Genomic DNA, 20,991 nt, shown 5'->3' with positions numbered 1-20,991 from the left:
GGGAGAGTGAGTCGCGCGAGGGCGGGTTTGCCCTAGACCAACCTCGCGCTCGTCGCTGCTCCCGCCTGGGCAAGCCTGCACCCGCACCAGCACTCCAGCAGAGCACATGTCGCGCCGCGCAGCTTTCGGCGGCCGCCTCACGGGCGGTGACGACTCGACCTCGTCCCCCTCGTCGACCACCTCGACCACGGCCAACCCGGGTCAACCTCGCGCCAGCCAGGGCCAGCGCGGTCAGCAGAACCGCCGCAACAACGAGGGCAACGCGGCCGCCAAGGGCAAGAACCGCCCGCCCCACCTCCAGCTCCAGCAGCAGCACTCGACCCAGGGCAACGACTCGGCCGCCGTCGACCGCAACACGAACAACTCGGAGCGCGTGCTCGAGGTCAACGCCTACGCGCGCGCCATGGCCAAAGCCGCAGACGAGGCCGGCGAGACGACCGACGACGACGCCATCTGCTTCATCTGCGCCGAGCCCGTCGTCTACTGGTCCGTGTCGGCGTGCGACCACCGCACGTGCCACACGTGCTCGATCCGCCTCCGCGCCCTGTACAAGAAGAAGGAGTGCACTTTCTGCAAGGTGCGCCGCCACGCTTTCGCCCTCTCTGTGCGCGGGAACTGACCCCTCGTCGCCGCGCTCGCAGACCGACTGCCCGACCGTCATCTTTACCGAGAGCGAGGACCAGCTGTTCAAGGACTACACGACCGAGAGCACCCCCTTCAGCGACACCAAGGTGCGCCTCTCTCTCTCTCTCTCTCGACCGTCAAAAGAGAGCGAAACTGACCGGCTTCCACCCTCGCAGCTCGGCATCCTGTTCGAGTCGCGCGCCCAGCTCGAGGACACGCTGTCGCTCTTGCGGTTCAACTGCCCGTACAAGCCCGGCCTGTCGGACCCGAACTCGGCCGCACCCGACGCCGAGGACCAGGCGTGCGACCACATCCTGTCGGGCTGGTCCGACCTCAAGCGCCACGTGCGCGCGACGCACCACACGACCCTGTGCGACCTGTGCTGCAGCAACAAGAAGATCTTTGCGCACGAGCACGAGCTGTTTGCGCTCGCCAACCCGGGCCAGGACCGGCACAACGGCGGCGGCGGGCGCGGCGGCAGGCGCGAGACGGAGCTCGACCAGCACCTCGAGAAGCAGCACGCCATGTGCGGCTTCTGCAAGCGGTGGTTCTACGACTCGGACGGCCTGTACAAGCACTGTCGCGAGCAGCACGAGGAGTGCTTCATCTGCGTCCGCCAGGGCGTCCGCCACCAGTACCACCTCAACTATGACCGCCTCGTGCGTCGACCTTTCTCCTCCTCTCTCTCTCTCTCCCTCCTCGTCCCCGCGCTCACCTCGCCTCTCTCGCCCACTCTCGCAGGAGCAACACTACAAGAACGACCACTTCCTGTGCCCGCACCCGGACTGCCTCGCGCAAAAGTTCGTCGTGTTCGAGTCGGAGCTCGACCTGCAGGCGCACGCCCTCGAGGTGCACGGCATCGGCTCGGTCCAGGACCAAAAGTCGCGCAAGGAGGCTCGCCGCATCGAGACCAACTTTGTCTACTCGAACGGCGAGTCGCACACGCGCAGCGGCGGCGCCGGCGGCGACGGCCGACGACGCGGCGGCAACCAGGGCGGCCGCGCTCCCGCCGCCAGCTTCGTCGAGGCTCGCGGCGGCTCGGGTGAGTCGTCGGCCGTGGCCACGCCGTCGGGCGAGCGCCGCATCCCGGGCCTCGGCGCGCCCGCCGCCGGCGGCAGCCGCGCAGCTCGGTTCGGCGGCCAGCTCACGGGCGACCCGTCGCCGACCTCGAGCGGCGCGACGACGCCCCTCGGCGCCGGCGACAGCGCCGCAGCTCGCGACGTCGCGACGCTCGAGCGACATGCGGCGCTCCTGCGCCGGGTCCAGGACCTGACGCACGGCCACGAGGGCAAGATCGCCGGGTTCAAGATTGCCGCGCGCAGCTTCCGCAACGGCGAGCTCAACGCCCACGACTTTGTCGACCAGTTGTACAACGTCCTCGACCAGCGCACCGACGACGCCGAGACGGTCATCCTCGGGTTCGCCGACTTGCTCGACCAGCCGGACAAGAAACGGGCCGTCCAGATCGCCTGGCGCGACCTGCGCAGCGAGGTGCGTCCTCTCTCTCTCTCTCTCTCTCTCCTCTCTCTATTCGTGCTGCGGCTATTGTTCGACAGCAAGACTGACCTCGCCGCCCGCTTGCAGAACAACTTCCCCTCGCTCGCGCCCCTCGCCCCGACCCTCCACGGCCAGCCGACCGCCGTCCACGCGACGTCCCACCGCGCCCTCTCGGCCCAGCACCGCACCGGCCACAACCCGTCGACGACCTGGGACCGCGTCGAGCGCGCCGCGACCTCGTCGGGCCCGGCGCCCGTCGCACCTCGCTCGAACCCGTTCCCGGCCCTCATGAGCGCGTCCAACACCAAGTCGATCCCGGGCCTGGCCAAGGCCGGTCAGCAGACGGCGCGTCGCGCCGTCGGCGGCTCGACGCCCTGGTCGTCGTCGTCGGCGTCGGCCGCAGGCGCCACGGCGAGCCTCGCCGGCCCGAGCGCCTTCCCCTCGCTCGGCGGCGGCGGTGCCACCTCCCCGGGCGCCTTCCCTTCCCTCGGGGGCGCCTCCTCCTCGGGGGCGCCTGCTTCTCGCGCCTCGAGCGCGAGCGTCACGCCGCGCTCGATCTCGCGCCCGGCGTCGACGAGCGGCGGCACCGCCCGTCGCCCGGCCTCGGGCCTCGACTTCCCTTCCTTGCCGACGTCGTCCTCGGCGTCCGACAGCCGGGCGCGCATGCGCGCTGCGCTCGCCAAGCCGCAAGCGCGCGCTGCGCAGACGATCCTGACGGCCGACGACGACTCGTGGGGCGCGGTGAGCGGCAGCAGCGGGAGCGCGGCGGACGGCGCGGCGGGCAACGGCGGCGGTAAGAAGAAGGGCAAGGGGCGGCAGAAGGTCGTGCTCATGAGCGGCGGGCTCGCGAGCCAGCCGAACTGAGGAGGGTCGAGCGGGGAGTGAGAGAAGAGGGGGCTCAGAGCTGTCGGCGGGCTCGGCGTCGTAGACCTCGTGCCCAGCTGCAGCAAAGAAGACGTGGTACCCTCGACCCGAGAGGCATACTCGGCGCGTGCAGCAGGTCCAGCTCGAGCAGAACTCGGGGCGAGCGTCGTTGTCCTCGCTCGCCTTTCCCACTTTCTCCTCTTCCCTCTTCCCTCTCGTTCCCGCCTCGAGCCACCGAGCGCCTCTCGGTGCCACCAAGGTTCACACCTGAGCCGCCTTAGCTTACTCGCCTGTCCTCTACAGCGAGCGCGCCGTCGCCATGCCGTCGCCCGGACCCTTTCCCCCTCCCGACTCGACCTCGCTCCCTTCCACCTCGACGACGCCCACGCCGACCTCGCGCGCGCCTCGTCCAGCGGCACCAGTGCTCGTCGAGCTCGAGCCGTCCCAGGTCGTCGTCCGCCGAGCCGTGTCGGGCCCGGTCGCCTCGCCTCCTTCCTCCCCTTCCCCCTCGTCCTCGCTCTCGCCCAGCTCGCACCAGGCGCCCGTGCGGCCTAGCCTCCTCTACTCGCACGGCGTCCAGCACGCCCCGCCGAGAGCGATCAACGGCGGTCCCTCGCCCTCGAACCGCCACCTCGTGCCGCCCTCGCGCGCAACCTCGCTCGTCCACCTCGACGTGCCCGCCTCGCCCACCACGTCCACCTCGAGTCGTCCCGACGACCCGGTCACGAGTCTCGGCGGGCGCCGCACGCCGTTCTTCATGGTGGCACCGCACGACGAGTGGTCAGGGCGCGGGCTCGAGCAGCACGAGGAGCTCGAGGGACGGTCGGCGAGTCGCGGTGGCACGTCGAGCGGTGTCGGTGGGCCCACGCTCCGCTTCGGCGGCGGTGGCGAGAACGACGGCGCGAGGGAGCAAGATGGGGCAGGCGGGCCGCGGTTCTACGCCGAGGAGGGACCGAGCGTCGCAGGTCGTCCGGGTCGTCGAGTCGAGGAGGCCGCTCTCGCTCGCAACGGTGCCGAGGTGCGCTCGAGCTCCCACTACCCTGCGCGTCAGAGCGCGCTCGACTGACCTCTGCCGTCGGTCTCTCGTCCTGAAACAGGTCATCCCGCTCGACCTCGCCAACGTCGTCACGGCCCTCGCCTCGCGCGTCGACGAGCTCGAGAGCTTTGTGGTCGACCTCTCGCACCGACTGCACGTCCTCGAGACGACAGCGCCCCAAGTGGCAGCCCAAGGCGGTCCGCCGACGACCTTCCTCCCTCGCCACCACTCTCTCGTGCCACGTTTCGCCCCACCGATGCCGCCCTCGATGCAGTCTTTCCCTTCCCCGTTCCCGCACACCTTCCCCGATGGCAGTCATCGCGCCGAGCCGCACGGCCACCGCGTCAGCCCCAACGGCGACGAGTTCACGCCTCCCGCCTCGCCTCAGGTCCACCCGCACGGCAGCCCGACCCTGTCGCGCGCGTCGTCGCTCCTCAGCTCCTCGTCGTCGAGCGCGCCTCTCGGTCGTCACGCGCCTCGCGAGCGCGTCGCCTCGTTCGGCCCACTGCACTTTTCGCCGTTCGAGGCGCACTCGTCGTCGTCGGCGCCGCAGCCGGTCGGCCTCGGTCCCGCCCGTCAGCCGCCGTTCCACCCCGGCCTCGCATCTTCAGCGTCGTCAAGCATGGGTGGATGGGCAGGAGGTGGGTCGAGGGAGAGGAGCGCGAGCATGGCGGACTTGTCGAGCGGGAGCGGAGGAGGGTCCGGGCGCGAGGGCGTCGGCGTCGACTTCCAGGCCGAGCAGGTGCGCCCAGCTTCTGCTTCTCTCTGCCCCCCGTCTGTTTCTCTCACTCTGACAGGGCCCGCGTCGTCGCAGACCGCGTTGCACCACCGCTCGATCTCGCTCGGCACCCAGGTCTACCCTCGCCCGCCTCTGCTGCGCCAGGCACCGCTGCCCAACTACCGCGACCTGCTCGACACGGACGCCGACATCGACCGCGAGGTGCGTCCTCCTCTCTCTCTCTCTCCTTGCGCTCCACGGTCGACGAGGACTGACGAGAACTGGACGAGCGCACGTCCTGCAGGGCTTCGTCCGCCGCATCCTCGCGCACAACGACCAGCAGTGCTCGCTCTTCCTGCAGCAGCGGGTCCGGGGCACGTCCCAGGAGAAGCGCCAAGAGCTGTTTGACGCCGTCGGGCGCCGTGTCCTCGAGCTCAGCGTCAGCAAGTTTGGTGCGTCGAGTCGGTCCTCTCTCGGTCTCGTGTCGGGTCTGCGCCGGCGCGAGAGCGTGGCGAGTGCCGCTGTTGCTCGTCATTGACACTTTCTCTCCCTCGACAGGCAACTTCCTCGTCTCGCGCTGCCTCGAGACGGGCGACTCGGCCCTCGCCCAGGCGTACGAGGACGCGCTCGTCGGCCACTTCCTTCAGCTCAGCCTCGACTCGTTCGGGTGCCACGTCGTGCAGAAGCTGCTCGACTGCGGCGGTTCGACGACCAAGGACAAGGTCATCGCCGAGTGCGTCCCCGCTCTCTCTCTCTCGCTCGGACCCTTCTTCCCTCGTCAGACCGGCAAAGTGACCCTCGCTCTCTCCTCGCAACAGGCTCCTTCCGCACCCGAACGTCCTCACGACCAAGTCGAGCGTGCACGTGGTCAACCGCATCTTGACGACGCCCAACTCGCCCGCCTTTTTCGAGCGCCTCGCCGACCTCGGGACCGGCCAGTGGGCGTCGATCGTCGAGGACGACGGCGGCTCGCTCGTCGTGCAGCACATGCTCGAGGACTGGGCGCCGACGGCGTCGAGCGTCGTCGCGAGGGAGATCCTCGACGGGCTAGACGAGGTCGCGAGGACGCCGAGCGGGTCTTTGTGCGTCCACCCCTCTCTTCCCTCTCGCCTTCTCGGTCCTGACTGACCTCGTTCCCCTAACAGCACCGTCACGCAGTGCGTCTCGCCCCTCTCTCGACTCGTCGATCGAGAACGCCCCTGACCGTCCCCCTCCTCGCCCGCTCGCAGCCTGCTCGACCGCAACACGCTGCCGTTCTGCGTCAAGACGATGCAGTGCGCGCCGCAGCTCGCCCTCCACCCGTTCGGCGCCAAGGTCGTCGACAAGTGCATGCGCAGCAGTCGCGCAGGGCCGGCCGGCATCGGCAAGTTCGTCTCCGCCATCACGACCTCGAGCGGGTGCGTCCCTCGCTCCCTCTGTCCCTTCCCCTCCTCCTCGTCCCTCTCCCCGACAGACCTCCTGACGCTTCGTGAGCACACAGAGACGAGCCACCTCTCCTCGTCGGCATCGCCTCGCACGCCCAGGGCGCCCAGCTCCTCGTCAACCTCCTCACCGGCCACGCCGCTCCCGACCGCGACAAGGACACGCTCGGCCGCACCATTCTCGAACAGGAGGGAGCTTTGATCGGCTTGGGAGGGCCGCACGGCGCGAGGGTCGTCGGGCTGTGCAGGACGGCGCTCGTCGGGTGAGCGTGCTCGGAGAGGAGGACCGAGCGAGGGCGAGGGAGGCTTGTCGGCGTCGGCGTCGGCGTTACCCGTGCGGCTCAATCGAGTCGCACAGCTTATCTCTTTCTGCTCTCTGCGTCGAGCCTGTAGCTTGTCGAGCAATGCGACTCGTCCTCGTCGCCTTCTCCTTCGTCGTCGAGAGGGCAGGGGTGTGCGAGCAAAGCTTCTCCTCGTGTACAGCTGTCGCTCTCTCGCATGAATCGCGCTACTGAGTGTAGCTCCGGTCTCCTGCGGGTTGCGTTCAAGCCGAGACGTTTGCAGGACTGCGACAGCGAGAGAGAGACGGGGCGAGGCAACTTGAGAAAGTCGATCGAAACCTCGCGAGACTCGATCAGAACTAGTGGGACGACGAGTGAGGTCCCCTCGCAGCCGAACTGACACAGGCAAGGTAAAGCGACAGAGATGAGAGCAGGACGAAGAGAGCGAAGAGTTCTCAGTGCTTCTGCGAGCACGTTTCCTGCGCCGACGCCGATGGAGCGGCCGGTGGCTCGCGGCGACCGCCAAGCACGCGCGCAAAAAAGCTCCTCGGCGCAGAGAAGAGTGAGCATCTGCAGTCTGAGCGAGGCAGAATTGAAAGTGCCGCCGTGGGAGAGCCGAATCCGACGCCGAAGCGCTGCCACGTCAGCTACGTAGGGAGCAAGCCGGCGCCTCGACGGCTCTCTAAGAGTTTTTGCTCCGTGTCGGCTAGACGTCTGCAAGCATCAAGGCTCAGTGCGGGCTTGCAAAGATTCGGCAGCTCTCGAGGGCTTGTTGAAAGAGGGACAGAGCCGACGAGGCGATTTGAGAAGGTCGCTAGAGACGGACGAGGGCGAAAGTTTTGGGCGCTCGTCGTTGCAGACGTCGCTACAGCTGAACGAGACAAGAACGAGACTGGGTGACGAGCGACAAAGCGCGGCAGGCGATAGGGGGCGCGACAGGAAGAGCGAGAGCGAGAGGGGAGGTTGCTGGGGCGAAGGAAAAAAGGACGATGGAAGGGAAACGACGTTACCCGACGCTGCTCACCAGCCAGCTCTAGCACGGCCGTACACGGCGCTCTGCCTCGCGCTGAGCTCGACCCGGCCCATCGACCTGTGTGCGAGGCTGCGCGCCGGGACACCGCGCGCGTGCGAGCGTTCGGCCGAGAGGCGCAGCTGGCCCAAGGCGGCGATGATGGCGAGCTGTGGCAGGACCAGGAGGGAAAGTGTGAGTCGACTGAGGTGGGCGAGAGAGAGAGGATGCCGAGGCGACGAAAGAGAGGACGTACACGCTTTTCGTCCGCCGTCGGCGCCGACTCTTGCGTCTTGAGCTTGTCGAGCGCGTGGCGGACCGTGTCCTGTGGGTGCAAGCGAGGACTAGCGTGAGCGTGCGGCCAAGAAGAGGCCGGGTCAGAGAGAGACAGAGGGGGACGCACGACGACTCGTGCCGGCTCGGCCTTGATCGCCCACCAGGCGAGCTTGCCGATCGCCGCCTTGACCGCTTCCTGTATCGCATGGACAGGAAGCAAGTCAGTCGACGTCGAACCGCGGGAGAAGGGGGAGAAGAGCTGAAAAGGCAAAGGGAGGACTCACGCTCTCGGCTTCGACACTGGCGGTCCCTCGAGCGGCCTCAGACGCGGCCAGGAGCGCCCAACGAATAGCACGCTGTGGCAGGGAGCAGCTAATCAGTACCTTGATGAAGAAGAAACCCCAGAAGAGGAGGACTCACATCCTCGGCCCATCGACGCTGGTCGTCGACGCGCTTCAGGAAGGCGTCGAGCGCCGAGAAGTGCTCCGTGTCGGACAAGCTCGGCTGCGTGCGACGAGGGACGTCAGTTCACGTCCGAGGACGAGAAGAGAAGGGCAAGAGAGAAAGAGGGGCGCACCAGCTGCTCGGACCCGCTCGCCGCGACCCGCCTCCCCGTCGCCGGGTTCCTGGGCTTCTTGCCCCCGAGCGCGGCCCACACCGCGTCGAGCTCCGCGATGGCGCCCGTGCGCGCCTCAGAGCGCTCACCATCAAACTCGGCCTGGTCGACGCGCGCGAGGACGCCGTGCTGGAACCACTCGCTCGCAGTGTGTTTACGCGCCTCCGAGCCGACCCGCGTGCGGGGGCCGGCGAACGCGGCGATGATCTGGCGGCCGAGCCAGCGCAGGTAGTCGTAGGTCTGGTGCAGGGCGTGCAACAGGGGGGGATGAGGACGAGAGTCAGTGACCCGCCGGGCGAAGAAGAGGGAGAGGGAGGAGGAAGGAAGGGACGAAAGAAAGGTAGAGAGGGGGGCGCGTGCGTACCTTCTCCTGCTTGTCCAGCTCTTTGTGCACGTCTTCCTCCGACGGCTGCGGCGCACAGAGAGTCAGTGCCTGCCCGTCCGAGCGAGAGAAGAACGCCCTCGCTGCTCACCAAGTCGATGCCGGGCTCGCCCGCCTGCCTCGCCTCGGCGCGCCGCTCAATCTCGCTCATGATCCCGAGCGCGACGTGGTGCTCGTACGACGACCACGAGTCAAATTGGGCGACGAGGGGCTCCATCTCGTCGAGCCACTCCTTGGACCTTTGCTCGATGTGCTGCTCTGCGGAGAGCCCCGCGCGAGCGTTCGCGGCGCGGGCGGCGGCGCGCCAGGTCGAGGCGGTGCGCTCGATCTGGGTCTGAAAGGCGTCGGCCATGACGGGCGTGAGGAGGAGGTAACGGTCGGGACGAAGACGGGGAGGACGAGGGGAAGAGCGAGAAGGGAAGGAAGAGCGAGGTCGAAGCGCGCGGTGAGCAACGGCGCTGCACCGGCTTCAGACGACGTCCGAGGATGTGTCCGGTCTGTAGCCGGCGCGGACGAGAAGCGACCGGCGACGCCCGACGTCCGTGCGCTCGAGGAGGACGAGCGGGAACGCCGGACGGTCGACGAGATACCGTGTCGAGGGAGCGCAGGAGACACAGCGAGAGAGACGAGAAGCGAGAAGGGGGGAACGAGAAGCGCGAGCCCAAGCAAAAGCACGTCGCCATCGACAACAACATGGCGGCTCAAGGTCGAGAGGTCGACTCGAGCGAGCGCAGGAGACACAGCGAGAGAGACGACCGACCAGAAGCGAGAGCCCAAGCCAAAGCCCGTCGTCCCTCCCTCCCTCGAGGTCCGAGCGCCGGCCCTCCCCCTCTCCCTCTCCTTCTCCGACTCGCGGCAGCCGCAAACCGGCCTTGCACCTTCCTCACAGCGCCCGGCGCTCATACACCCTGACGGCGCCCCCACCGACGACCCACACGCGGCCGTGCCCGTCCTCGACGATCGAGCGCGCCGGCTCGCAGTCGAGCCCGACGAGCTCTTCCTCGACGTGCACGACGGCGCGACGCTGCCCCTGCTCCTGCTCCTGCTCCTGCTCCCCCTCGCCAGATCGCGCATCGCCATCGCCGCCGAGCCCCGCCCGGTACGCGAGCCCGTCCCCCGGCGCAACGAGCACGCTCCTCGCGCGCTCGCCGCCCTCGCCCTCGCGCTCCTCGAGCGCACCGCACGTGCGCTCCCGGCGCGAGAGCACGAGCGCATGGATCGCGGCGCCCGACGAGGCTGCGCCGGGCTCGGGCTCGGGCGGCGTGCGGCGCCAGGCGACGCGCGGGGCGAGCTCGTGCTCGTCGCCGTCCTGCGCCGCCGGACCCGCACTGGCAGCAGGAGCAGGAGCAGCGGCGGCGAGTACCGCCGAGCGCGGCACGTCGTACACGGCGACCGTGCCGTCCCTCGTCCCGAGCGCGACGGTCCACCCGCCCTCGCCGCCGGGGCACGGCAGCGCGTCGAGCGCCGTCACGTGCCCCCGCGCGCCCGACCCTGACGCTGGAGCGCGTAGTATCACCGTGCCCGCCTCGCCTCCCGCCGCCGCCGCCGCCTCCTCGAGCGCGAGCCCGACCACGCGCACGCACCCGTCCGCGCCCGCCGCGAGCGCGTACCTGCGCCTCCCGACGTCGTCCGGGTGGTCCTCGGGCTCTGCGACGTCGAGGAGGACGACGCAGGCCGTGACGGGTGCGGCGAGGCGCCAGGTGTGGAGCGGGGCGGGCGGGGCGGGCGAGAGGTCGAGGAGGGTGAGGGTGCCCGAGAGGGACGAGACGAGGACGTGGCGGCCTTTGTGGGGCTGGGGGTGGGGTACGGGTGCGGGTGCGGGTGCGGGAGGAGAGGTGGCGGTGGTGGAGGAGGAGAGGGGCGAGAGGAGCGGGATGAGCGCGGTGGGGCGCTGAGGGGGGACGGCGGCGACGCGTGGGGAGGAGCCGTCCTGCGGGGTGCGAGGTTGAGGGCGGGCCGGGGAAGAGAGTGACGAGCGAGAGGGGGGAGGAGAGAGGGAGGGAGAGCAACGTCAGGACGACGTTCGCGGCTCGAGCACGCACGAGGCGAGAGAGAGAGAGGGAGACGCACCGTCGCACTAAAGACGCGCACCGTCATGTCGCTCGCGGCCGTGACGACGACCTCTCCACTCGCAGCCCATCCAGCAGCGCACACGTCGCCGACGTGGCCCCTGAGGCGCACCTCTGGGCCCTTTTGCGCGAGGTCGTGCCCGACGAGGTGGACGACGCGGGCGTGGCCGTCGGGCCCACCGAGGAGGAGCTTGTCGGCCTGGGGCGAGAGGACGACGAGGTCGAGCGAGGTGGGGCCGGACGAGGCGAGCAAGGCGGGTGCGGGCTCGTCGAGCGAGGTCGGGTTGGTCGTTGACGAGGAGGACGAGGGGCGGACGGGGTTGAGGCGGGGCGAGGGGAGGAGGGCGGTGGTGGGAGGGATGGAGAGTGAAGGTACGGCGAGTCGGACGGCGCAGTGAGTCGGGTCGAGCGCGAGGTCGGCCGCCGGGACGAGGTCGTCGAGCGGGTCGAGGTCGCACGATGAACCGGGTTGGTCGCCCTCGGACACGCGGATGCGGGCATGGGCTGAGCGGGTGCCGTTGTAGGCCGACACCCACGCGTCCTCTGCGGCGATGTGCGAGCCGGGGCGCGACAGGTCGGCAAGGACGAGCGGCAACGAGGGCTGGACGGCGATGCGCGGGAGCTGGAGCACGGTCGGGGCGGCTGGTGCGGGTGTGGGGACGGCCATGGTGCGCCGTGTGGCTCTGTCGAGCTGGGTAGTGGGTCGAGCGACGAGGTGGGAGAGCAAGAGGGACGAGAGCGAGGTGTGGGGTCTTGGTTCGTCGCCACCACAAGCTCTCGCAGTGCGAGCCAGGGCTACCCCGACAGCCAGACGTGCACCAGAGCACACCTACCACAGCGCACCAGCTCGAGCGCGCCTTGCTCGACCCCGCCCCGCTCGACCACAAGCCGTTTCCTCATCGCCCCTTGGTCGTCAACATCCACTAGCGCAACCACGCACAGGGACCACGAGTGAGCTCTCCCATCCTCTCCTACACTGTGCACCGCACCCGGCAACCCGCCACTCGCCGCCTCGCCCGAGTGGCCGTCCGCTCCCTCGCCAACCTCGTCCGTCCCTCGGCCAAAGCCTCGCACACACCGTCACCGCACCAGAGCCACTGCCAGTCGAGTGCACCTGCCCTGCACACCCTCGACGACCGCATCGAGCCAGTGCAGGACCCCCCCTTGTGACCCATCGTCATCGTCGAGCTCGCCCGCCCTCCTCCCTCATCTCTCGCCGCCAACCAACACCGCGCCCCTTTCGAGACCAACCCCATTGACTCGCCTTGCCCCTCAAACAGCCTCACTGCGCGTGGCACGGCCCACAACCCCGAGCTCCCCCTCATGGCCGACCCGCACCCGTCGTCCTCGTCGGCCGCACCCGCGCCCGTGCGCGGCCGCCCGCGCTCGACCTCGATCTCGAGCGGCTCGCCATCCCCTCAACCAGGCGCGACCACCCTCCTCCCCTCGCTCGCGCTCCCCGGCCCCCCCTCGGGCTGGTCCTTCGGCGCCGCCTCCTCCTCCTCCTCGCCGCATGCGGCCCGCCCCTCGTCGCCCACCCACGCCCGCTCGACCTCACTCTCGGTCCCACTCGTCGCCCCCTCGCCCGTCTCGCCCGGCCGCCTCGGGCGCCACCGCCGCACGCAGAGCGTCAGCCCGCCGGGCGCATTCCCTTTGGTCGCGCCCACCGCGGCGCCCTCGCCCTCGAGCAGCACGTCGGCCCTCCCGATGCAGCGCCGCGGCTCGACCGAGGCTGGCTCGGGCCCAGGAGCAGCGGGAGCGGGAGCGGGGGCGGGAGCGAGCCCGCAGAGCGCCCTCACGCGCCTCGTCATCGCCGGCGGGGCGCACAACGCGCCGTCGTCGCACCTCGGGCGCGCCCCCTCGCCCACGTCGGCCTCGGGCCCCGCCTCCTCGAGCCCGACGCGCGCCCCGCGCTCGCGCACGGCGTCGAGCCCTGCGCACGGCCACGTCCACTCGCACGCACACGGCCACGCGCACGGCCACGGGCGCGCCCACTCGCGCTCGGCGTCTGGCTCGGGCTCGGGCGTGGGCGCGGGCATGAGCGCCGGTGCGGGTGCGAGCGCGAGCTCGTCGCACGTTCACGGGCACCACGACCACGCGGCGTCGCACGCTGCGCTCCTCCACGGCGTGAGGAGCCACGCCCAGTCGCCCGTCGCGCTCGCCGACGGCGGCGGCGCCCACGCGGCGCATGCGTCGCCGGGAGCGGGAGGAGGGACCCCCATCCCCGGCGCGAGCGAGGGCACGAGCTCGCCCGTGTTTGGCTCGCCGTCGTCGCCCGGCGCGGGCGCGAGCGGCATCGGGCTCGGGTTCGCGGCGCGCGCTGCGAGGCGCTCGTCCGCCTCGTCGGCAGGCTCTCCCAGCTCGCCGTCAGGCGCGCGCTCGCCGCCGTTCGGGCCCTCGACGAGCCCGACCCACGCGTACGGGCACGCGCGCGGGCCGTCGCCGCTCGCGCTCCGGCTCGACGCCGACCAGTGCGCCGGCTTCATCGACGACGCGATGCGCATGGCCGACGTTGGCGACGACGCGCCCGGGCATGGGCTCGAGCCCAGGTGCGCCTCGCCGCCGCTCGCGCCCGTCGACATTCCGCACCCTGCGGCGGCGGCGGCGGCGAGGCGGCGAGCGAGCCACGGCGCCGCGAGCTCGAGCCCGAGTGGGAGCCCGGGCGCAGGTCTCGGCCTCGCGAGCCCGCCGCTGCGGCCGTTCGACCTCGCCGCACCCGCACTTGCGGCGTCGGGCTCGCTCTCACCCTCGTCGCCCGCCGCACCGAGCCCCGCCGGCGGTAGCGGTGGTGGCGGGGCCAGGCCCCGCAGCGGCTCGCTGTCGCGCTCCGCCACCGCCGCTGCCGCTGCTGCTGCAGGGGGCATGTGCTCCCCGGGCCTGGGCGGCACGGCGTCGCCCGCGAGCCTGTACCTGTGCGAGCGGCCGTCGAGCGCCGGCTCGGCAGGAGGGGCAGGCGCAGGCGACGACGACGCGCTCATGCGCCTCAGCCCGCCGCCGGCGCTCGTGCTCGATGGCATGGGCGCCGCGGGCGCCATGATGGGCCCGGCGGACGCGGCGTACCCGCATGGCGGGGCGATGCTGCCGCCGCCGCCGCCAGGGCCACCCGGTCCCCCTCCTCCCGGCGAGTCGCCCTCGTCGTCGGCGTCGACGCTCCCCTCGGCACGTCCGGCGAGCCCAGCATCGCCGCGCACCCGCGCCGCAGAAGCGCTCCCGCTCCCTCACCCTCACCCTCACGACGCCGCGCCGGCCGCCCCGACCCAGGCGCCGAGCTCTCCCTCGCGCACGGCCAAGCTCGCCCTCGCGCTCGACGACCGCCCGCACTCGCCGCGGCACGCGCCCGTCGGCCTCCCGCCCCTCCCGCCCCCGCACCCGTTGCCCCTCCCCGGCGCACCCTCGCCGCCGCTGCCGCTCAGCGCGCACGAGCTCGCTGCGGGCTGCTGTGCGCGCAAGGAGTCGCAGCAGGAGTCGCAGCAGGAGTCGCAGCAGGAGCAGGAGCCGGAGCAGGAGCCCTGAGCCCGAGAGCGCGGCGGCGGCGGCGGCGGCGGTGGGCGCTGCGCCGTCGTCGTCGTCGTCGTCGTCGTCGGGCGCAGGTGGCGCCGCCGAGGACGAGCAGCCGGCTGTGGCCCTGCCCATGGGCAAAGGCAAGGGCAAGGGCAAGGGCAAGGCGCGCCTCGGTGCGGGAGACGGGTACGGCGACCACCGCCCGAGGGTGCACAGCCCGCTTGCGCTCGCGAGCGCCGTGTGCGTCGCGGGAGCGGCGGCGGGCGGTGAGACGGACGGCGAGAGCGAGGCAGAGCGGGAGGGGGAACGGGCCGAGGAGCACCAGCCGCGCATGGACGAGGACGAGCGCGCGCCGCACGCGCGAGGCGAGGCACCGGTGCACAGCCCGGGCTTGGGCCTCGGCGGGCTGCCGGACGGCATGCTCGCCGGCCTCGAGGCGTCGTCGTCGTCGTCGTCGACGAGCTCGTCCGCCGGCGCTCCACCCGCGCTCGACCTCTCCCCCGCGCCCCCGTCCTCGTTCTCGACCTCGACCTCGATCCCGATCTCGACATCGACCTCGCCGGACGCCCTCGCGCCGCCCGTCCCGCCCCTGTCGCACCGCACCGCGACCGGGCCCGCCGGCGACGCCTCGCCCGTCGGCACGCCCGAGCACCTCGAGACGACGCCGACGGCCTCGCCGACCGAGCCGACGAGCTCGTACTTTTCGCTCCCGGCGCGTGCCGCCGTCCTCTCGCCCACCGGCGCCTCGAGCTCGACCACTTCTTCCTCTGCGCCGTCGACCTTGGCCTCGTCGACCGACGCCGGCGCTGCCGCGAGTGCAGCAGACCACGGCGCGCCGCCGCCGCCGCTCTCGCGCGCGCTGAGCGACCGCCGGTCGGTGCCCGTCCTCGAGCGCGCGCCGAGCTGGGAGGGCTCGCACGCCTCGTCCTCGTCCTCGGCCTCGTCGTCCGCGAGGGGCGCCGATCGCGCCACCGCGCACGAGCAGGAGCAGGAGCAGGGCGGGAGCGGGAGCGAGAGCAGCGACGAGGAGGACGACCCGTGGGCCGGGTACGACGACTGGGACGGCTCGGGCGAGGTGGGGGGCCCGAGCGCCAAGCCGAGGAGGCGCTCGAGCGGCGCGAGGAGGGAGCGCGAGCGCCTCAGCCTGCTCGAGCAGCTCGGCATCACGGGCGCGTCGAGCTCGAGCGAGGGCGAGGAGCGGGTGGGCGAGGCGGAGCAGGGCGAGGGCGACGGGCGCGCGATGGAGGTCGATGCTGGGCCGGTTGCGGGCGAGGGCGCCGACGATGCGCCTGCGTCGGCCTCGGCGGATGACGAGGACGAGGGCATGCTCGACGCCGAGGGCGACGAGGGCGACAGCAGCAGCGACGCCGACGCGCTCGCCGTCATCGACGAGGACAAGCTCTCGGCGCTCGAGCGCATCTTTGTCTGCGCCAAGAGCGACGCTCTCGAGGACCGGTGCGTCGCCTTGCCTTCCTCCCTTCTCTCTCTCGTTCCGCCCGTACGTTGAGATCAAGACCCTGACTCTCGCTCCCCGTCCACCCGCAGCGCTCGCGTCGCGCACTTCCTCCCAGAGTGGCTGCCCGGCGTCGACGTGTGCGAGGCCGTCGAGTACGTCCTGCCGCTCCTCGCCGGCCTCATCGACGAGGAGCCCGTCAAGGAGGTGTTCGCGCCCAAACTCGACCACGTCATGTGGCACTTTTTCGCCGTGCGTCGCCGACTCTTCACTCGCCGTCTCTCTTTGTGTGCGTTCAGCGTGCAGGAACTGATGCGGACGTGGGACATGGACCGCAGAACTGCCCGCTCGCCGAGCTCGACGCGTCGTCGAGCGATGGGGACGCCGCATCGGCCGCCGCCATCTCGCCGCAGGACCCGGCCGAGCAGCAGCAACCGCCTTCGACGCACGAGACGGCCCTCTCGTCCGTCGACACGTCGCCGACCTCGTCGCACCGCCCGCTGTCCGAGGCGTCGACCCCGCCAACGACCTCGAAGCCGTCCCCATCCGGCTCCTACACGCCTCTTCCCTCCTGCGCCAGCCTCCAGACCGTCGGCGGCGGCCTTCCCTCAGCCCCGTCCATCTCGGCCACCGCCTTTACGTCCCTCCTCGGCGCCCTCCTCACCGACCAGTCGGCGTTCGTCGCCAAGGCCGCCGAGGCCGCCCTCGTCCGCTTCCTGTGCCGCCTCAAGGACCGCCCTCTGCCGCCTCCTCCGCCCGACAACGAGCCGTCGGTCGCAGAGTTCACGTTCGGCACGACCGAGCCGCTCCCGCCGCCGCCGCCGCAGCAGCAGTCGGGCGACGACGCCGACGGCGAGGCGCACCACCACGCGCGGTACGAGCTCGGCGTCGAGGCGCGCCAGATCCTCGAGGACGAGATCGTGTGCGGCATCGTCCTCGGCCTCGCTCGCCTCGACCAGGACGGCAGCGACGCCTCGGCGGCGGCGCAGGACGAGGGCAGCGCCGACGGCGACGCAGGTGCGACCACGTCGACGCCCGCCAAGAACGCCGCCTCGGCCGTGCGCGAGGGCAGCGCCGACAAAGACGACGAGACGGTCAATCCGACGCTGTTCCTGAGCCCGGAGGAGGAGCCGCTCGACGAGGAGTGGCTCGCCGGGCTCGGCTCGTTCGGCTCGAGCGCCGACGCCGCTTCGTCCTCGACCGACGACGCCGGCGACGCCGGCGTGCGTGCCCTCGACTACGCCGGCTGGGGCGCGCCGCTGCCCCGGGCGGGCGAGCAAGGTGGCGCGAGCGACCGCAGCACCGGCACCGAGGGCATCGTCCCTGCCGACAAGGACCCCGAGCCGGGCGATCTGTCGTTCCACCCGCCGTCGCCGCCGATGGACCCGATGGGCTACTCGTCCTTCTCGCCCGACCTCGGCGGCGGCGCCGACGAGGAGGCGTCGATCGGCAAGATGGTGGCCATGAGCCTCGTCGGCGCCATCGCGACGGCCGAGTGCCTCGACGCCGACGTCTTTGTCGACCAGTTCCTGCCCGAGGTCGCCCGCATGAAGGACGACGGCATGTTCTACGTCCGCAAGGAGGCCGTCCAGGCGCTCGGTGCCCTGTCCAAGTGCCTCCCGAGCGACGCGGTCGAGCAGACGGCGGTGCGCCCTACCTCTCTATCTCTCCCTCCTCGATACCCCGTCCTGACTTGCCCCTCTTTCTTTGCAGCTGCCGCTCTTTGACGCCTACTGCCGCGACGAGATGTGGCACGTCCGCCGGGCCGCCGTCCTCGCCCTGCCGTCGCTCTGCAAGAACCTGTCGCGCTCGGCCCTGCGCGCCCAGACGGTCAAGGCCATCGCCCTCTTTGGCGTCGACGAGAACCGCAACGTGCGCAGCGGCGCGCTCGAGGTGTGCGGCGAGCTCGTGTACCTGTTCCACGAGGACCCGGCCGGCGTCCCGGACGAGCTCCTCGACTTCTTCCTCGGCAAGACGGCGTCGACCAGCTCGCCCATGGTCCCGTCCGACCCGACCCGGGCCCCCATGTCGCCGCCGATCCAGTTCTCGCCCCTCGACGGCTCGCTCGACTCGCCGCCGACGGCGCTCCTCGAGGCGTCGCAGAGCTGGTCGCCCGTTCGCCCGTGGCCCGCCTCTCGCGACCCGGACCGCGAGATCCTCACGGCGTTTAACTTCCCGGCCGTCGTCCTCACGCTCGGCAGGTCGAGCTGGCACCTCTTGCGCGACGCGCACCGGTCGCTGTGTCAGGACCGCACCGAGAAGGTCCGCCAGAGCCTCGCGTCGTCGCTGCACGAGGTGGCCAAGATCATCGGGCCCGAGCAGAGCGACGAATCCCTCCTCGAGCCCCTGTCGTGGTTTCTGCACGACGGCGACAACATCCAGGCCGCCGTCCTCGAGCACTGGCCGTCACTCCTCGCGTCGTTCACGCCGGGCGGCGCCGCCCGGGCCCTCGCCGTCCTCGCCGACGCGTGGGGCGAGGTCCGCCTGTGGCGGCAGCGCGAGCACATTGCCGAGCAGCTCGCCGACGTCGGGCCGGGCCTCGTGCAGGACGACGGCGCCGACGCCGTCCTCGGCGTCCTCGTCAAGGCGTTCAAGGACTCGGTCGCCGCAGTGCGCGAGCAAGCCGTCCTCGTCGTGCGTCCCAGTCTCTCTCTCCCTCTCTCTTTCTCTCTCGCCTGTCGCGCATCCTGACGTCGCCCGCCTCGTCGTCGTCGCAGATCCCGCCCATCCTCGAGGCGAGCCTCTGCAACTCGGTCGCGCGCAACAAGCTCCTCGCGTTCCTGTTTGTCTTCAGCAGCGACTCGAGCTACCGCAACCGCAGCACGTACGTCGCCGCCGCGCTCGCGTGCGTGCGCGCCGAGATTGGCGCCGACCTGTTCGAGGAGCACCTCCTGCCGACGCTCGGCAACCTCGCGCGCGATCAGGTCGTCAGCGTCCGCATCGCCGTCTCGCGCGTCATCGGCGAGGCCTGTCGCGTCTGTGCGTGTCTCTCTCGCTCTCTTTCTCGTTCCCTCGTCGTCGAGGAGGACCGTGCTCTGACGCCGCCGCTTTCGTGCCCGCAGCGACCCTGTACGCCGACATCTCGTCCCGCCACCCTGTCCGCGACATCATCTCGGTCCTCGGCGAGTCGCCCGACCGCGACGTGCGGTACCCTGTCGCCGATTTTTACGCGCCCGTCCCTCGCGGGTGGGGCGACGACGCCGACGACGGCTCGACCTCGACCTCGACCACGGCGGCGGCGCAGGCGCATGCGCAGCCGGCGCGCCCGGCCCTCGAGCCCGCCGTGAGCTCGTCGGCCGGCGAGGACTCGCTCATGTCGGACCCGGGCGACGACGACGACGATGACGACGTGCCCAACCCGTTCTCGCCCTCGCGAGCGGCGGCGGCGGCCGTCCCGCTCCCTGGTCGTGCGGCGGCGGCGGCGCCGCCCTCGGCCTCGGCCGACCCGACCCAGGACTCGGAGCAGGACGACTTTGACGTCGACATGGCCGAGCTGGACGATGCCGAGCCGGTGCTGCTCGAGCGCCCGGCGCCAGAGTCGCCTGTCCTTGGCGGCGGCGGCGACGACGACTTTGTCGAGGTCGAGCGCGCGTCGGAGGCTTAGCGGCGTCGGCTGCTGGAGAGGAGGAGGAGGAGGGAAGGAGGGTCTCATCGTCGTTCTCTCGCAACCTGTGCATAGCTTTCCCCCCGAATCAGGCGCACGAACCCCTTGCACCCGCCTCTCTGTGTCTGTACCGCTCGCGATAGATGCCCCTCGTCTCGCCTCGCCTCGCTGCACAGCCACTCTCTGCATCTCTCTCAGTCTCTCTTCTTCTCTCGAGAGAAGCACGACGAGAGAGAGAGAAAGCGCGGCGGCCCGTTGCAATGGACACGTCACCGGTCGAGCGGGAGGTCGAGGCCGTTCTCGGTGCGCCACTCGGCGCGTGCGGCGGCGTCGGCAAGGTGGGCGAGGTCGGTCGAGGTGGGCTGGAGCGTCGCGGCGAGGACGGCGACCATCCGTCCGTGGCGGGTGGGAGGGAGGAGGGAGGGTCAGTGGCGCGCAGGAGAGGGGGAGGAAGGAGCGCGAGACGGACCGGTACTTTGCTGGCTCTTTCCTGTGCGCGCGAGAGGAGGAGAAGTCAGGCTCGTGCATGACAGGAGAAAAGGCGAGAGGGACGCACTTGATCGTGCTCCACGCCTCGAGCGACGCAGGTTCGTCCAACCGCTCGCTCGTGAGGACGGCTCGGCACGCTTCGAGGTACTGTCGCGACGCGAGGGCACGTCAGGACCTTGTACGTGTGCACTGGGGACGAGAAAGAGGGAGCGAGGGCGCACGAGAGGCAGGCGCAGATGCTCCGGCACCTTGACCAACACGTCGTGGGGCGTATTGCGCGACGCGATCCGGCCCTTGAGGCCGAGCGCGCCATAGACGGCGAGGAGCTCTGCGGACCATGTGTCGGCGACGGCTTGGCGTTCGGGCCAGCTGGGCGCGACGGTGCCAGACGGCCAGACGTTCGGGTGGAAGAAGCTGGGCGCGAGCTTGACCTTGGGCGGCTGGGAGGGGTAGTCTGAGGGGAGGGGCTCGTCAGGGTCGTGTACTGAGGTGGGCGAGAGACCGCTGAGGACGCACTGTCGGAGAAGATGACGCGTGGCTGGAAGAAGGCGCCGCGCCAGTTGGACTCGGGCGCCTTGACGGGGAAGAGCGCCTCCCACTCGAGCAGGTTGACCTTGCCGTCGTCGTGGCTCTTGACGGGACGAAGCAGGATGCCCTGTGGGGGGACTTGGGTCAGGGGGTGCGGGCGTTTGGGCGGGAAGAAGAGGAGGGACGCACGAGCGTGTCGAGGAGAGGAAGGCCGGCCTCGACGTCGTGGAGGACGGCGTACTCTGCGTCGCTCAGCGCGCCCTGGACGGTATCGAGCCCGTAGAAGCTCGGCATGGGCGCCTTGGCGACGGGCGGACCAGCTCGAGGTGGAGCGTCGGCGGCACGAGCGAGGGCGGCGGCGGGCTCGACCGAGGCGTGCTCGAGCTTGACGCGCTTGCGGTCGTGTTCGAGCTCGCGGTCCTCGAGGGCGGTGGTGAGGGTGACGGCGTCGCTGAGGAGGACGAGGAGCTGGGCGTCGAGGGCGGGCGAGATGTCGAGCGGGGACGAGGTCGAGACGAGCTGGATGGCGTCGCGCAGGGCACGCGAGGCGGTGCGTGGAGGGTTGTCGTCTGCGAGGGACAAGCTGCGCTCGCGCTTGGGCGTGACCATGGCGGGCATCGAGC

General features: G+C 71.0%; 7 protein-coding genes across 7 annotated transcripts; 4 read left to right on the top strand and 3 right to left on the bottom strand.

Moving 5' to 3' along the window:
* Positions 1-106: 106 nt before the first annotated feature.
* Positions 107-3,091, top strand: RHOBADRAFT_55448 (uncharacterized protein; the record flags this gene model as incomplete). Its single annotated transcript, XM_018417857.1, has 5 exons — positions 107-577; positions 642-731; positions 801-1,283; positions 1,366-2,115; positions 2,209-3,091. 5 exons carry the CDS (start codon positions 107-109, stop codon positions 2,983-2,985), a joined length of 2,571 nt encoding a protein of 856 aa, XP_018268806.1. The 3' UTR covers positions 2,986-3,091.
* A 213-nt stretch (positions 3,092-3,304) lies between these two features.
* Positions 3,305-6,427, top strand: RHOBADRAFT_55447 (uncharacterized protein; the record flags this gene model as incomplete). The annotated part of the gene is made up of 11 exons (XM_018417856.1): positions 3,305-4,003; positions 4,083-4,130; positions 4,195-4,218; positions 4,296-4,763; positions 4,836-4,961; positions 5,044-5,191; positions 5,298-5,472; positions 5,558-5,821; positions 5,885-5,896; positions 5,969-6,136; positions 6,220-6,427. The coding sequence occupies 11 exons, from the start codon at positions 3,305-3,307 to the stop codon at positions 6,425-6,427; spliced, it is 2,340 nt and encodes a 779-aa protein (XP_018268805.1).
* A 1,034-nt stretch (positions 6,428-7,461) lies between these two features.
* RHOBADRAFT_46350 (uncharacterized protein) lies at positions 7,462-9,076 on the bottom strand (the record flags this gene model as incomplete). The annotated part of the gene is made up of 8 exons (XM_018414773.1): positions 7,462-7,620; positions 7,707-7,775; positions 7,854-7,922; positions 8,011-8,082; positions 8,147-8,230; positions 8,304-8,582; positions 8,707-8,751; positions 8,816-9,076. The coding sequence occupies 8 exons, from the start codon at positions 9,074-9,076 to the stop codon at positions 7,462-7,464; spliced, it is 1,038 nt and encodes a 345-aa protein (XP_018268804.1).
* Positions 9,077-9,579: 503 nt separating this feature from the next.
* On the bottom strand, positions 9,580-11,460 carry RHOBADRAFT_55446 (uncharacterized protein; the record flags this gene model as incomplete). The annotated part of the gene is made up of 2 exons (XM_018417855.1): positions 9,580-10,654; positions 10,795-11,460. 2 exons carry the CDS (start codon positions 11,458-11,460, stop codon positions 9,608-9,610), a joined length of 1,713 nt encoding a protein of 570 aa, XP_018268803.1. The 3' UTR covers positions 9,580-9,607.
* A 656-nt stretch (positions 11,461-12,116) lies between these two features.
* On the top strand, positions 12,117-14,791 carry RHOBADRAFT_55445 (uncharacterized protein; the record flags this gene model as incomplete). The annotated part of the gene is made up of 1 exon (XM_018417854.1): positions 12,117-14,791. The coding sequence occupies one exon, from the start codon at positions 12,117-12,119 to the stop codon at positions 14,304-14,306; it is 2,190 nt and encodes a 729-aa protein (XP_018268802.1). The 3' UTR covers positions 14,307-14,791.
* On the top strand, positions 14,075-19,543 carry RHOBADRAFT_55444 (uncharacterized protein). The gene is made up of 6 exons (XM_018417853.1): positions 14,075-15,749; positions 15,840-15,999; positions 16,086-17,393; positions 17,461-18,381; positions 18,465-18,726; positions 18,810-19,543. The coding sequence occupies exons 1-6, from the start codon at positions 14,425-14,427 to the stop codon at positions 19,349-19,351; spliced, it is 4,518 nt and encodes a 1,505-aa protein (XP_018268801.1). The 5' UTR covers positions 14,075-14,424; the 3' UTR covers positions 19,352-19,543.
* A 77-nt stretch (positions 19,544-19,620) lies between these two features.
* RHOBADRAFT_46346 (uncharacterized protein) lies at positions 19,621-20,977 on the bottom strand (the record flags this gene model as incomplete). The annotated part of the gene is made up of 6 exons (XM_018414772.1): positions 19,621-19,713; positions 19,817-19,841; positions 19,908-19,987; positions 20,062-20,294; positions 20,357-20,495; positions 20,558-20,977. 6 exons carry the CDS (start codon positions 20,975-20,977, stop codon positions 19,621-19,623), a joined length of 990 nt encoding a protein of 329 aa, XP_018268800.1.
* Positions 20,978-20,991: the final 14 nt, after the last annotated feature.

The sequence above is a fragment of the Rhodotorula graminis genome (genome assembly GCF_001329695.1).
Source record: "Rhodotorula graminis WP1 unplaced genomic scaffold RHOBAscaffold_13, whole genome shotgun sequence".
NCBI lineage: Eukaryota > Fungi > Basidiomycota > Microbotryomycetes > Sporidiobolales > Sporidiobolaceae > Rhodotorula > Rhodotorula graminis.
This window is presented reverse-complemented; position numbering and strand designations above follow the sequence as displayed.